The following is a 15,430-nucleotide window of genomic DNA, read 5'->3' as shown; positions in this document are numbered from 1 at the left end:
TATAGGACCAATTTTATTTCTCACACAAACACAACTGACTAAGTCATAGTTATAAACTTTATGTCTAAATTAAATTAAAAATATTTATACATGTACATTGTACTATGGCATTACGTGTTGTAATATGTACCTCTGTCTACCCCTACGTGGATAAAAAGGTGTGACGATACGATTAAATTAAAAATATGTGTATTTCCTTTAATGTGAATAACCGTGGTGTGTCCAGCTGGGCTGGTCGTGTTGCGGCGAGGAGTCTGGCATCTGCCGCGTCCTGCTCCGCCACTGCGCGGCGCTGTCCGCCGCCACCCGGGCGCACGCCTCCGCCACGCTCTACGCACTCATGAGGCAGCACTACCAGCTCGGGAACGTGAGTACACTGATAGAAGAAAGGGCTGTTACCACTATTATTAATCTAAATAGAAGATCTAGAATATAACATAATTTTTCATACTAAATGTCTTCATAAATAAGACACTTGTCTACAAATGTTTATAATAAACTTTTTATTTCAAGAATTGAAAAATTATATTTTTTTAGGAATTTATATTGACTACACAGTTAAATAACCTGTTATTATGCATGCTTAGACATTTTTATTTCAGAACTGGTAATTATAATGTGTTTGTAAATGTACTTGCGGCACAGAAAAGGTCCTAACGTGGCTCAACCTTAATGATTATCATCAATCTATATCTATCCCACTACTAAGAAAAGGTTTCTTCTTACTCAATATTATTATATAAAATATATATACTTCAAAAAACTAACTTCCTATTAATTTGCTCAGAATTTCAGCCGTGTGAAGATGCAGGTGACGATGTCCCTGTCCTCGCTGGTGGGCACGTCCACCACCTTCAGCGAGGAGTCACTCCGCCGCGCGCTGAAGACTATACTCGTGTACGCTGAACATGACTCCGATCTAGCTGACACTACGTTCCCGGAGCAGGTAACATATCTACTACATTACTAACTTGGTAGCTGGGCAACCGACTGCCTCGCTACGTGTAGTTCGGTTCAATTCCCTCACGGAGCAACTCTTTGTGTAAACCACACATTGTTGTTCCGGGTCTAGGTGTATGTGAAATTGTTTGTTTAAATGCATCCACAATACAGGAGGAAATCCTAGTATGGGACAACATTTTATAAAAAAAGAAAAGAGAATAGATAAAGAAAGAAGAATTTTTTTTCTGTTTGTAAAAGTGCTGAAATAATTTAAAAAACTGTTTCACCAATAGATAGCCGACTTTTTGGGAGTAATAAAGGTTAAGCATAAGCTAAAACCCTGAAAAAAAAAAAAAATAATTGTATGAAGTTAAAATGTAATGTTTTAAAAATCTTTTTCCAGGTGAAAGACCTAGTGTTCAACCTGCACATGATACTGTCGGACACGGTGAAGATGAAGGAGTTCCAGGAGGACCCGGAGATGCTGCTGGACCTCATGCACCGCATCGCGCGCGGGTACCAACACAGCCCCGACCTCCGCCTCACCTGGCTCAACAACATGGCACAGAAACATATGGAGGTATGGCCTATGAACTTTTTGAAAGTTGTTTTTATGTTTAATGGGCCGACGTTTGGCCGCTATCTCGCCTGATGGTAAGTGATGATGCGGCCTACGATGGAGCACGTCTGCCCATAAGCAACTTATTCACTCGGGCCTTGAAGACACCCAGGTTATACCCATCAGGAAACACAGACTCCGGCAAGGAGTTCCACTCCCTAGCAGTTCTATGGTACCTAGTAATAAAAGTTGTTTTGTATCGTATTTTGTCTAATATGTAATGTTTGGTGTTTAAATATCTTCTGTAGTTTAAGTGTTGAATAATTGTAAGTAATGAAAAATGTGAAGGGCCCAGAATTGAACCTTGTGGTACCCCATGGTAAGTTATCATAAAGGTTAATGTATATGGTTTGATGACTTTGCTTATTTGGCAATAAGCAATATAAGTCGTATTGTATATTGTCAAAACGTCTCGAAGTCGAGTATTTTGTATTTTCTTTTTGTTTTATTATGATTTTTAGGGTAATTTACTTGATCAAAGGCTTGACTAAAGTCATAGATATGGACAGTCTTGTAAATGTTTTACGTCGCTGGTGGCTGAGCAAACACAGCCGGGGGTCTAATAATATGTATAAGTAAACCTTAAATGTTGTCCAGCGCTCGAACCACACGGAGGCGGGCATGTGCCTGGTGCACGGGGCCGCGCTGGTGGCCGAGCAGACCCAGGCCGGGGGCCGCGGGGCGCAGCTACTGGCCCGGGTCACACACAATGCACTCGACGAGAGCTGCGCTGATGCTCTACATCATCATCTCACGCATCTTGAACTACAGGTAAGAGAAACACCAAACACTAAACTCCAGTATTCTACCATAACTTTTCAGTTTAATCTATCTATCATTCATATTCATCTGATAACAGTCATCAAATTTGTTTGACATAAAAGTTGTCTTTAATCGTGTTTATAGCAACAATAACTTCAAAAAGACATTTTTAAGTAACATTAATACCATTATATTCTAAATCCTTTATATTGCTTTCTTTGCCATTCATCATCGTCATCACCATTAGCCGAGAGACGTCCACCGCTGAAAAAACGCCTCCCCCTTAGTCCTCCACTTCTTTGCCATTAGTACATCGCTAAAAATTGAACTTTCCTGATAAATTACGTGATCCATAACTCGTCCTTTCCCAGGCTCTCCTAGAGCACGCGGCGAGCGAGCTGATGACCGCGGGTATGTACGAGACGGTCAACGAGGTGTACAAGGTGCTCATCCCCATCGCAGAGGAACACAGGGACTATAAGAAACTCGCTAATATACACAGGTATGTCGAAACTTATAGTTAAGGAGGGTTATCGTGTATAGGTTGTACTCGAGTGGTCGAGTGGTCGATTCCTGGGCCGGGCAAAGTATTGCTGGGCTTTTTTCGGTTTTTGTATCATTTCTCAGTTACTACTGACTCACGGAGTCTGGAATTGTGCCCAGTATATGGCAATAGGCTCACCTCCTGTTACATGGGACTTATAAAACAAATGGCGAAAAGTGGGTGTACATTGTATAGCGGCATTACGTGCCGTAATGTGCACTTCTGTCTACCCTTTCGGGGATAAAAAGCACATCATCATCATCATCATCAGCCGAGAGACCCCCACTCCTGGACAAAGGCCTCCCCCTTAGTCCTCCACGTAGAACGACACGCCGCCACCTGCATCCACCATAAAAAGCACACACACTTAATAATAATATTACATTCGTCCCCCAGCAAACTGAACGAGGCGTTCACCCGCATAGAGCAGTTGCACGGCAAGCGAGTGTTCGGCACGTACTTCCGCGTGTCCTTCTACGGCGCGCGCTTCGGGGACCTCGACGGGGAGGAGTTCGTCTACAAGGAACACGCGCTCACCAAGCTGCCCGAGATCTTCAGCAGGCTCGAGGTACGATCTGAAGAGAGTAAGAGCTAGTTCAGACACGACGGGAACCGCGCGATTTCAGAATCGCATGGAAATCGCGCGGGTCTTATTTGTATGAGTTATTAAGTAATCGTTCAGACATAACCGCGCTGTTCCCGCACCGTTCCCGCGCGGTTTCCGTGCTGTTCCCGCAAGTCTGAACTAGCCCTAAAGTAAGCGTCCACAGACCCGCATCGTACGCATCACACGCATTCCGTATGACGTCATCGGTGCGCATCGCATGTAGGCATTGCCGATGATGCGGTCCGTACGATGCGGATCAGTGGACGCAGTTGTATGAGTTTCTATACAAGACAAACTAAAATTCGTTGCATATGTGTGCGGTGCGTATGATGCGGGCCTGTTAACGCTTATCTTAATAGTGTACATGTATAATAGAACATGAAACTTCATTGACAATTATTACGAATGAAAAGTTCTTGTTATTTATTTAGAAATAGTTATGGAAAGGTATTCTTAAATGACGTTCAGAGACGCAACGCAATAGCTAAAATTCTGAGATAATTATTTCAATAAATTCCAACACTGTCCAAATACTCAAACGTTACTCAATTTTAACACGCACTCAAGACCAGTTCTGTCGCTATCAATTCGTTATAAAATGACAGAGATAGCACGATATTTAAGTACAACTTAAAATTGAGTAGCACTTCAGTATTCAGGCGTAAATCAGCGAATTATTTTATTTCTACTTATGATCAAATACTCAGATAATACTTAATATTATTTGTATTTTTATGTAAACTACAAGTAAATAGTATTTAGTAAAATAACCTAAATGATGTTGTTGTACAGAACTTCTACGGCGCCCGTTTCGGCGCGGACAACGTGGTGATAATAAAGGACTCGAACATCGTGGACGCGAGCACGCTGGACGCGGACAAGGCGTACATCCAGATCACGTACGTCGAGCCATACTTCGAGCCGCACGAGCTGCGCAAGCGCGTCACGCAGTACGAGAAGAACTATAATATTAGTGAGTTTTGATTTGTTTTGTTAGGTGTTGTGGATGCTTGGGGTTTGAATTAAGGTTAGTGATAAATAATCTATTTATCACCTTTTTTTAAAAATATTATATTGCAAGTGAATTACCTACTAAAGTGTTACATTATTTAGTAAGACAACAAAAAAATAAACAAGGGATAAAAAATTGTTAGGTATAACGATTTTTTATAAGCGGTATTTCTAAGGAATATTAAACCTCCTTATATTTTTGTTATTAAAAAAACTTGTTTGTTGTTTCTTAAAATTTTCTGTCATTTATTGAAAATACTACTACTAATAAGAAGGGCCAAATTGAAAGTACCTTTAACCGACGAGCATGCATGAAAAGACTGATGACTGTTGATGAAGCGAAAGAAGTGTGTAAGAATCGTAGCAATTGGCGTTCCATTGTCTCAACCTACCACCGAAGAGAGACAGGCGTGAGGTTATGTATGTATGTATGTATGTATAAAAACTACATGTGCTAACAGTATCGTTATGTGGCACAGAGCGCTTTATGTACGCGACGCCGTTCACGGTGGGCGGGCGCGCGCACGGCGACATCGCCGAGCAGTGCAAGAGGAAGACCATACTCACCACCGCGCACCACTTCCCCTACGTCAAGACTCGGATACAGGTGATGTAGCTTCAAAAATTAACTTTAATGTTGATACATAATGGTCTACTTTTGAGTGTAACTTTATTGGAACATAAGTTTGAAAATTGCGTATGTTTCATCATTTCACAATACAATAGATTTTTAGTTTTCATTCCTTTTATACTATTTGATAGATGATGCCTGATTCTATTCTATAGATATTTAGTTTAAGTTCATTAATTGTAATTTCTCATTGTTCCAGGTGGTATCACGAACGCAAATAATACTGACGCCCATCGAAGTTGCGATTGAAGATATACAGAAGAAGGTATGTGCTCAAACTCTCTTTTCTAGTTGGTTACTTAGTATCACCTTGTTAGACATACCGCCGTACTTAGAGTTATTTAATGGTTACTTAACCCAGTCCTTAGCAATTGTTTTCGGAACAAAATCGTTACTAAGGAATAGTTTAAGTAATGATTAAATGTCTCCTGAGTGCGATAGTTGCTGGGCAGGGTACGCGGCAGTAGCAACGACATACTGAAGGTAGTGGCAAGCAGGTATCAGTGTCCCATACACTCGCTCTGGGTGAGCATCGTTGTGGGAGGCGTAAAATAAAGTAAGTCTTGTTTGTTACTAACCATTTTGATACTAACATAGTTTATAAGTTCCTATTGTTACTAACCATTATGGATCACTGTTATCTGATTAATAAATAAATTAAATTAGTCACAAGATTTACGGTTTTTGATTAAAAAACCCACTCAGTATTTATTATTTTTTCTTTTCACTAGATCAACGAGCTAGCGGCAGCCACCAGCCAGGAGCCAGCAGACCCGAAGATGCTGCAGATGGTGGTACAAGGATGCATCGGTACTACCGTCAACCAGGGCCCGCTCGAACTCGCACAGGTAATTTATAACACCATTCAATATTCATTACATTGTATGTGGTTAGTGCTGATCGCTTACCATCCGTGATCCTTTGAAAATTTATTTAATATGTTGATTATGATAATCTCATTAATGTCTGCACGGTTGACGCGGTGGCTCAGCAACTGGCTGCCGTGCAACGTGTAGCGTGTTCGATTCCCGCACGGAGCAACTCTTTGTGTAATCTACAAATTGTTGTTCCGGTCTCTGTGTATTGTTAGTAAACGCACCCACAACACAGGAGAAAATCCTAAAATGATTTTTTTCATTAAGAAAGAAAAGAATTTCTGCCTAAATTGGTTAAGCATGTTCCTCGTATTGTCTACAATACAAGTATGGCATTGTTCCAGGTGTTCCTAGCTCCAGTAGCCGAAGGCACGCAGCCTCCCACTCGACTCACCAACAAACTACGACTCGCCTTCAAAGACTTCTCCAAGAAGTAAGTGTATCCTCGCTGTAATTACAGAGAAATTAACTTTATTTACAACAGTGTAAGGTTGATATTTGAATAATATATTTCGGGGTTTTAAAAAAAGGTTACCGCCGTCAAGAGGCCGCAAGTGCGCCTTCCGGGCAAGGGTCTCAGGTTCGATTCCCGTGTCTGGCAAACATAACTGGGCTATTTCTAGTTTTTCATAGCAGTAGCACGGAGTTTGTAAATGTGCCCGATATATGTATGGCAATAGGGTCACCCTATTACATGGGACTTATAACACAAATGGTGAAAAGTGGGTGTACATTGTACAGTAGCATTACGTGCCGTAACGTGCACCTCTACCTATCCCTTCGAGAATAAAAGACGTGACTATATTTGTGTTAATTATTATGTCATCGGCTTACTCACGTGACGTTTTGACGAGGAACTCGACTAGTTTCAAGCCATGCTAGAGGCTCCTATTCATGAGCAGCATTCCGCGACACACGACGCGGCGATTGTCGCGCTGCTACTGAGTAAGCCGATAACATAATAATTAATTTAGTATGTCTCACGAAAGTTACAGTATATTTGTGTTGTTCTGTGTAGATGTCACGACGCGCTCCGCAAGAACAAGAACCTGATCGGCAGCGACCAGCGCGAGTACCAGCGCGAGCTGGAGCGGAACTTCCAGCGGTTCACCGAGAGACTCGCGCCCCTCATACACGCCACGCCCGGGCACGTCGCGCAACTCAGGTACATACATCAATATATACAATAATTATATAGAGAATAGGTAACACTTTTACATATCAAAGTTTAAGTTTATTGAAAAAAAAGAAAATAAATTAAATGTTTATTTCATCTAGATAAATACATAAAAAAATATGTATTTAGACAGTAAGAGTCTGACACTCCGTCTCGCCTCGCCAAAGGTGGGAGAAGTCATTGGATGATTTTCACCCCTCAAAAATAAAAATAAAAAAAAATGATACATAAAAAAGAACAATAATAGGAACAACCTTTTAATCAATATGCTTGTCTTTTGCTTTGTCAGGTCCAGTCCTTTACTAATGAAAATAAAGTATCAAGTCATACATATTGGTAGGTGTATTGTTATGTTACGCTAATGTGTTCTTTCTTATTCCAGCAATGGCCTGAGCAAACACGACTACAAGTATCAAGCGTGAAGCGGTCGCACCAACGACGTCATATAACCACCGTCTATGTACCTACTGTTATTTTATAATTATTTCTTAAACTTAAAGTATAGAGAATAGCATTATCAACAGCCCGTGTTAGTCCATCAACTTCGCCACTTCTATTCCTGAATAGAAGTGGCGCTATAGAAGAGAACACCGATGTCCTCTCTTTCCCACTCCATTATAAATTTTATTTCTTATGTTTAGAAAATACTTTTATATGAACAATTATTGTTATTAAAATGAACAAGAATCTATGGATTGATGCCACTGCAACTACACGTTAAGTGTTCAAGTGTCTTTTACTACACAAGTGTAATAAGCCTTTCTGAATTTCAAGGGAATTTGTGAAACTGATTTTGTAATGTATTTTCTTACAGTTCCAAATACCTAATGTGCTTACTAGTAATGATTTATTAAATCATACCGAGTTGTGGCGTGGCACTAGTAGTATCAGTGCAATATAGAATCATGTATCTAATACATAGCAATATGTATAAGCATACCTTGACACGATTCAACGAAAATCGAATAACATATAAGAATTATTATTCGTTTAATATTTATCGATAAATAACGAATAATGTAGATATAAAAATAATCGAAATTGTATTCACAAAAATTATCGAAATTATATTCGCGCACAAACTTTGATTGTTAACTAAAATGGCCAGTGCTTTCGCAACTGGTTACTTGTTAACGAAATTCACTTTTGATTGATTGTAATTTAATGTAAATTAGGTAAAATGGCCAGTGTTAAATAACTGGATACTTATTTAGAAACGAAATATTATTAATGTCTCTTAAAACTGCGTTATTTCTCTAACTAGACTGCTCTAAATTAATTAAGTTTTTCGGCTTAATCACGTAATTATCATCGATCGACGTCGTGTCTCGCGGAATGCTGCTCATGAATAAGAAGTCTCTAATGGCTTGAAAGTGGTCGAGTCCCTCATCAAATAAATACATGAATAAGCCGAAAAATACAATTAATTTAGTATATCTCACGAAAGATATCATATAAACATAGACTGCTCTAGTCAATAAATCGTCTTGGGTGCAATGTATTATTACATAGTGACCCTCATATAATAATATGTATTTCCCAAAGTATTATTTTCATTTAACTCCAAATGTATTTGTTGGAAGACAAATACAAGAAATAAATATTATCAAATAGTATATTATTTGTTTATCATTCAATGTGGAAGTTTTATAAACGATGTGAAAGTTTTTATATAACCTTATATTATAAGTTATTATATTTTTAAGGATCATAAATGGATCCTTTACTGCCTTTACTATAAAGAGCTTGCACTTTATTGTATGGTATTGAACAAACTTACTTATATTATAGTGATCTGTTTGTACTGTACTAATATATAAGGATTTTAAAAATTATCTAGTAATGTTGTGTTTGAAGATTACAATAGTGAAGGAATTTCGTACCACGAACCAGTTACTTCAATGTGAGAACATAAAAAAGTTAAATAAACATAGACTGGCAGATAATTTTAGAACACCTTTTATTATTTATTTAGTATGCAATCAAAAAAATTTACTTGTATTTAGGATTAACAACTTGTTTGAAATATCAATTCTGTATATCTATTTATTTATTTAGTAAAGGTGTATAATCTCGACTGTTTACCTTAAGACCTATGTATTCTTATTTGATTGTTTTAACGTGATTTCTCATTTGTAAAACATTGCTAAACCAATCAGCAGTTTTTTTCAGAAGTCATTAACCAATGGCCAGGGAGCAAGTGTGTGGCGATTAGTTGTCGAATGTTAACTAATCATTATCAATATCTTGTTTTAAGTTTATATCTTCCTCTTGTCACCTTATGTTTGGAATGTGGAGGGACCATACTTGTATGAGTCGTATAGGTGAATGCGTGAATTTGGCCAAGGTGCGAGATACACTATGATCTTACTTTACACTTTTCAGTATTTTTTATAGATATTAAGAGTTGAATATTAATCAAAATGTATCTATGTGTCTATTATTTTTGTATCTTACTATAGAATTAGTATAATGCACACATTTAACCTATTTATATACATCAATAGTCAGTGAAACTTGAATAAATATAAACAAGATTATGTAATATTAAATTCAACTATCTCCCCTATATATTAGATTATTATCTTACATATAAAGAAATCAATAAAACCACCGTTTATCGTATTTATTCGTATTTTATTCCTATTCAATAATAATAATAAACATCTAAATTATATAAGTCCATGTTACACTACAGAATAGAAACATGTCAATTGTAATAAAAAAAAAAAACATTTACAGTTACGAGATACCAATCGACATTTTCATTTATTATGTTGGCATTAAGATTTATAATCACATCTTAGTAATTTTTTCCCATTGAAATCTGAAGATTGTTTGAAGTTACCATTAGCAGCCTATAAGTTTGTAATATTCAAATACTAAATTACTTAAAACAATCTTCACTTACTTACTAAAATTAATTAATGTTTTCCTTATAGAACATTCTGACCTAAAGAATGCACCGCTCTTGAGCGCATCACTAACTGCGCGTGAACTTGTTTTATATACAGTTAGTGCGCAGTTCCCAACATGCTCGCAAGCGACGCATTCGCCAACTCTAGACGCTCTATAACACGAAACTAAGCGTTACTTGTGATGAGTAAGTAATTAAGTAGTTTTACCGAAACACTATAATCATGCCACCTCATATTTGTCAATGATTATAAAATTTACGAATAAATATGATACCTGCATAGCATACACCAGCTATATTAACATATTATTATGTATTTAGTATAAGTCTCTAAGTTTCTATTTGCTTCTCACTCTGAATTCTTGCAAAAATATAAACATGGGCTATATTTTAGCCTGTTTCCGTACCTAAATCACATGAAACTGTTACACAGAGAGAGATCTATCTCTTCAGCTTGTAACATTAGTTGGTACTACACTAAAGTACAAAAAAATCTTGTTACTAGAAACAAAAAAACACATTACATGGTTTATAAATCACTGGAAGAAGTGAGAGAAGTCTTTTGAGAAAAATTGCCTTAGTAAATAAATATACAGGAACTCGTTAATCACAATCCAAATTTCATCTGTATCTGTATAAAAATAAATCTATTCAATGTTGTTGCACGATCAAGTTTAGACAGTGATGAAACTCACCTGTATTTACTTACTACAGAGCTAAGATCTACCTGACATGTAAGAAATATCTAAGTATATACCAAGCCTAATATGCAAATGATGAAAAGATGAAGCCGGTGACCCACTACTGCCACAAAACATTGCTTATAAACTACACATTCACAAGAATACACAAAATCGGACTCTGTCCGAGGGAATCTATCCAACATAAATTAACCACATCTTCTCACATTATAGCTTTCAATATTAATAACATTATTATGAATACTATTTAAATGGTAGATGCATCGCATGTAACACTCCTTGGCGTCGCGTGTTATATGTGGCGTTGACGCTCACGAATCTCCAAGGCGCGGACGTAGAAGTAGTCCCCGCCATATCGGATACTCGGCATGCCACATGCGATTCTATATCATTCTGACTCCGCCGGCGTGTGCCACGTAAGCCTCTCTTCGTAGAAAGCAATCACCTGCAAACAAGATACAATAACTAAGTAAAAACATTTTCTCATTCATCTAATGTTACAATCATTAGATTTGTTTTTAATTTTATCTATATAACATGTATTATTTAAATACATACCTGTTGAGGACACTTGACATTAGCTACTCTAGCAGGCACCAGCTCTGCCTCATCAGAATCAGCCCATTTAATTAAAAACATCAGCTCTCCTGTTGCATCTGATGCACCTAGAAACACAAAACACATTAGTTTATACCCTATTTGCAGTGTTTACAAACACAAACTATATTATTATTCTTTATTGATAATAATAAAATAATGTGTACCTATAATCTTTTCAGCTTTCAGCCCTTTATCGAAGCCAGACTTTGATTTGTCTTCCTTGCGTTCCCTCTTGGAGTCCTTGTGGTCGTCAGCAGATGATACACTGGTGCCACGGCCCTTGCGACCAGAGGAAGTCTCCTCACTGGACTCTCGGACTCGTTTTTTGCCACGGTCTTCTGGTTTCTTAGTTTTTGGCTAAAAAAAAAATATAATGTGATTAATGTACACCATATAACTTAATGTATAACTCTGTCAACCTTATCTCACTGAATGGTTAGTGACATAGTAGCCAAACAAAGTTAATAATAAAACATGTAGCACAATAAACACACATGTTCTGGTTTATTATCACAACTGAATAGAATAGATAAGACAACACTAATCTTGTGGATATTTTGTAAATTATAAAGTTAACGAAATTGTATAGTAGGCTATGGAAGGACATTAAAATGTTAATTTTCATTAAAATATACACAGATAGAACGACTATAGAAAAAGTCTCATTCAAAATATTTGTTTTTAATGATTTTAAACTAAATTATAGGCATTTCAAAAATACCATTTTTAATTCCCAGAATACTGATAGTTTCCCTAACCTCTTTTTCTTTTTCCTTCCTATTTTCCTCAAAGGTCTTAATCAGCTCCTCACAGTCGAGATTCTCCACTGGTTCCCATGTGCTCTCCTCCTCCTTGTAACCTTTCCATTTCAGCAGGTATTGTACCTGGTAAACAGATATGGTAGAATCAATGAAATTGAATGTTACTGATGAGAACTCGCTTAGAATATTAACACTGTTGCAATTATTTTTCAATATGTTAACTAGCTTTGGTCACATTGCCGTTATGAGTGATATAATCATGAATGGGAATGTGAATGTCTTAGTACAGTATGAACCAACCATAGTGCACTAGTTCAGATTAATTGTATGCAAGGAAAGTTGTATATTACTGCACTGCAGATAAATGTTTCCTTCTAGTATACATATGTATAGTACTCTAATGTTTATAAGGAGAGTTCTGATAAAGTAAATTGTTTTTGAGTTTGTTTAGTACTGTAATTGAAGGAAATTAATTAAAAAGCAGTTGAACTTTGAGTATTGTTTTTCTATCTATCGATAGTTGTATTGTGTTTGTTATCATAGAAGGTTCGCGTGTATTTTTGTGATGTCTCCTATTTTATAGTGTTCCTACAGTGCAGCTGCTACTGGTGCTTTGTCGAGTCATGGTCAACAAACACCATGCCAAGTGGCAAGCATCACCAGCTGTAGGTATGGTATTAAATGAAAGGTTACCGCTTTGCCGATACTTTATAAACACCACGACAAATTAGTACAAGTGCCTAACCAACCTGGTTGAGGAATAAGTCAACATTACCTACTAAACTAGCATGTTCATTATGTATAGTTAATTTTAAACATCAAACTTTGTAGAAATAGTAAAATAAGGAATTCTTACCTTGCCTTTTACAGTACGTTTGTCGAGAACCTTCTCTACAACATATTCTTCTTCACTTGATGCCTCACTTGTATCACCTTTTTTATCCTTTTTACCCATTTTAAATCTTTTCTATGTAATAATTTACAGAGAAATAATTAAATGGCAAAACACGGTTACCGTAACGAAGCGTCAGCCGTCGTGAAATTTCTTAAAATGGCGTCTCAAGAAGCCGAGACAGTCGAGTCGATGGCCGACGCACGGCGTTTGTCAATATAAATAAATAGTAAATATTTTTTAATTAGAGATTAAATAATTATACTCATTGCTCACAATACTATTTAATTTTTATATTTGTTAGATTTAATATTGGAATTTTTATAAAATAAAATTAATTTAAAATAAGTTGCGTTAATTCTTTTTGATGGCAACATTTACACCAAAACTACCAACATAACCGACAATAACAAAGGAAACTGTTATCTCATTTTCTATCTTTGTCTACTGATAACTGATAAATTCATACTAAAATGTACAAATCCCTTTAAAGTAAAAAATGTGTATTAGCCTAATATTAAAGAAATTGTAGATTCATAGCAATTTGATTTTTGTAATACGATTCATGACTTAAAATGGTCATGCAAACCGGGTTTTCTTTGCCACAACATTGGAAAGAGTGAGATAACGATAACGCACTCGTGACAAACTTCACACTTGTTTCATTCATTTTTTTCTTGTTCTATCAATCAAAACACGGCACCAGCCGTGAGCCGTATCGCAATCCGCAGCAGTTTTCATTTCAGTCAATCAGCCAGCCTGTTGCGTTGAGTGTGTGTATTCTAATACAGTTAACGGATCACGTATAAATTTGTGCTATTTGATATGAAATATATCTACCAGTGTTGTTAATCGTGTAGTGTGAACTAAATAAACAACTTGTTACATTAACTGAACTGAAAAAGATAACACGAAGTTTTGTGTCCATTCGAGTGGTTTCAAATTGACTTTTGACGTCACGAGTGACAACCAATCGGTTGGCGCGAAAGAAAAAACTACATTGCGTGTTTTTGTTTTCAATCGTGCTTACGAAGTTTATTGTTTTGACTGTATCGGATGGCTCGTAATAGGTGAATGTTTTGTTTGTTGGAAATATGCTTTTAAAATGTACTGCGGACGGAAGGCCGATCAAAGTGAACGGAGCGCCGGTCAATCACGGGAATGGTGCGAGAGGTAAGGTCCGCTTTTTTTAATTACCTACTTTAGTTATCAACAACTTTCCTGGCTAAGTGGCTAACACTATCACATACTAACCAACTTCAAATTAATTCATTACCTCTAAAATGATATCTTCTTCTAAATAATGGGAGGAACGATGTCAGCTGTTAATATTCAACGACGCGCGGACCGAGGCCTAATCGGCTCTCGTATTATCTAAGTAATTAGGCTAACAAAGAAAACATATCACTAATAATCGTACATTCCTACGACTGTTCATTCGTAAAATACATTTGTAACTGCGTAAAAGCTGTGTAGATTGTAGTTTTTATTGCCGCCGACGACTTATCTACCGACGACGCGACGTTACTCAAAAATAAAATATCAGGCTTTCTGGTCTACTTACCACAACCCTTTATTTATTTGGGACCTATCTAGCTCCCATCTCTTCACTGTTACATGCCATGAGAATAAAAATTATTTTGAGTGGGTAGTTAGGTGCCTATAAACCGCATAAGCGGTTTGATATATGCCTCCATCGTATCTATATGTACCCATATATCGCTATTGAGTTGACCATGCAGTCCAGCTGTATTCCTATTGGACACTATATCACCCAGATAACCGACAAAACAAGAGACGTCAAACATCCTGTAGGTAGACACTAAACAGTGTACCCAAAGGATGTTGCATTTTTCGTCTACTAGACATTTCGACTACCATAGCATGATAGCGCCCGAATCGCCCGATACAAGCGTGTCAGCGTTTTACAGGTTGCCCACCTGAATATTACATACCGAGGTACTTACAAAATTGTCTACTTCTGTCCATTAATGTCTATATCAGGCTCTTCACCTTTTCGACTCACCCTAGACAACAAGGTTTTTATTAACTAGTCTATTACGTTGGGCCGCCCTTGCGGCCTTCGGTTGTACGATTTCTACTTTCCCGATTAAAATGTCGTTACAATATTCTGTAGCACGCAAGAATCCAGTTATAACTGGATAGACAGAAACTTGAAATTCGTTGCCGGCCGTAATGTTGCGCCATAATTTCTTCCCAGCTCAATCCGTAACTCTTTCTTCAGATTTAGGGACTCCATGGAGTTTTGTGTCTTTTGGCACTGTCTTTGGTAACTTCACAGCTTCACACGTCCCATTTAAATTTTATGAAAAAAAAATACCTACCTAACTAGTTACGATGAATTTTAAGTTTTAGCCATAGTTATTCCTT

The 15,430-nt window shown here is 37.2% G+C and overlaps 3 protein-coding genes across 9 annotated transcripts in view; 2 read left to right on the top strand and 1 right to left on the bottom strand.

The window, feature by feature from the left end:
• The window catches only part of LOC118273235 (dedicator of cytokinesis protein 7), a 37,839-nt gene extending 29,971 nt beyond the window's left edge, over positions 1-7,868 (top strand). For all 3 annotated transcript variants that reach the window (XM_050695861.1, XM_050695862.1, XM_050695866.1), the window contains 13 exons: positions 227-367; positions 788-946; positions 1,346-1,522; positions 2,159-2,332; positions 2,695-2,825; positions 3,264-3,435; positions 4,267-4,447; positions 4,965-5,092; positions 5,316-5,381; positions 5,848-5,964; positions 6,336-6,424; positions 7,010-7,156; positions 7,551-7,868. In XM_050695861.1, coding sequence (XP_050551818.1) covers positions 227-367; positions 788-946; positions 1,346-1,522; positions 2,159-2,332; positions 2,695-2,825; positions 3,264-3,435; positions 4,267-4,447; positions 4,965-5,092; positions 5,316-5,381; positions 5,848-5,964; positions 6,336-6,424; positions 7,010-7,156; positions 7,551-7,590 — 1,722 coding nt within the window. In that variant the 3' untranslated portion in view covers positions 7,591-7,868. The remainder of the gene's footprint in view (positions 1-226; positions 368-787; positions 947-1,345; positions 1,523-2,158; positions 2,333-2,694; positions 2,826-3,263; positions 3,436-4,266; positions 4,448-4,964; positions 5,093-5,315; positions 5,382-5,847; positions 5,965-6,335; positions 6,425-7,009; positions 7,157-7,550) is intronic.
• Positions 7,869-9,784: 1,916 nt separating this feature from the next.
• On the bottom strand, positions 9,785-13,225 carry LOC118273237 (chromobox protein homolog 5). The gene is made up of 5 exons (XM_035590104.2): positions 13,004-13,225; positions 12,145-12,270; positions 11,551-11,743; positions 11,345-11,451; positions 9,785-11,231 (listed from the first exon to the last, which is right to left on the bottom strand). Exons 1-5 carry the CDS (start codon positions 13,100-13,102, stop codon positions 11,175-11,177), a joined length of 582 nt encoding a protein of 193 aa, XP_035445997.1. The 5' UTR covers positions 13,103-13,225; the 3' UTR covers positions 9,785-11,174.
• Positions 13,226-13,712: 487 nt separating this feature from the next.
• Positions 13,713-15,430, top strand: part of LOC118273236 (nuclear factor of activated T-cells 5) — a 76,368-nt gene continuing 74,650 nt past the window's right edge. For 4 of the 5 annotated variants that reach the window (XM_050695853.1, XM_050695839.1, XM_050695845.1 and 1 more), the window contains exon 1: positions 13,714-14,212. In XM_050695853.1, coding sequence (XP_050551810.1) covers positions 14,134-14,212 — 79 coding nt within the window. In that variant the 5' untranslated portion in view covers positions 13,714-14,133. Of the gene's footprint in view, positions 14,213-15,430 lie in introns of all 5 variants that reach the window. The other variant, XM_050695837.1, reaches the window with a different exon arrangement.

This window comes from Spodoptera frugiperda, chromosome 1, assembly GCF_023101765.2.
Source record: "Spodoptera frugiperda isolate SF20-4 chromosome 1, AGI-APGP_CSIRO_Sfru_2.0, whole genome shotgun sequence".
Classification (NCBI taxonomy): domain Eukaryota; kingdom Metazoa; phylum Arthropoda; class Insecta; order Lepidoptera; family Noctuidae; genus Spodoptera; species Spodoptera frugiperda.
The sequence above is the reverse complement of the archived record's forward strand: the minus strand, read 5'-3'. Positions and strand labels throughout refer to the sequence as shown.

Bases quoted from the DNA above. Each gene is read 5' to 3' on its own strand.
- LOC118273237 (XM_035590104.2), bottom strand. From the start codon at position 13,102: ATGGGTAAAAAGGATAAAAAAGGTGATACAAGTGAGGCATCAAGTGAA. The intron at 12,271-13,003 runs GTAAGAATTCCT...TCTGTTTACCAG, and splicing joins AACGTACTGTAAAAGGCAAG to GTACAATACCTGCTGAAATG. The intron at 11,232-11,344 runs GTATGTATTTAA...TCTTGTTTGCAG, and splicing joins ATGTCAAGTGTCCTCAACAG to GTGATTGCTTTCTACGAAGA.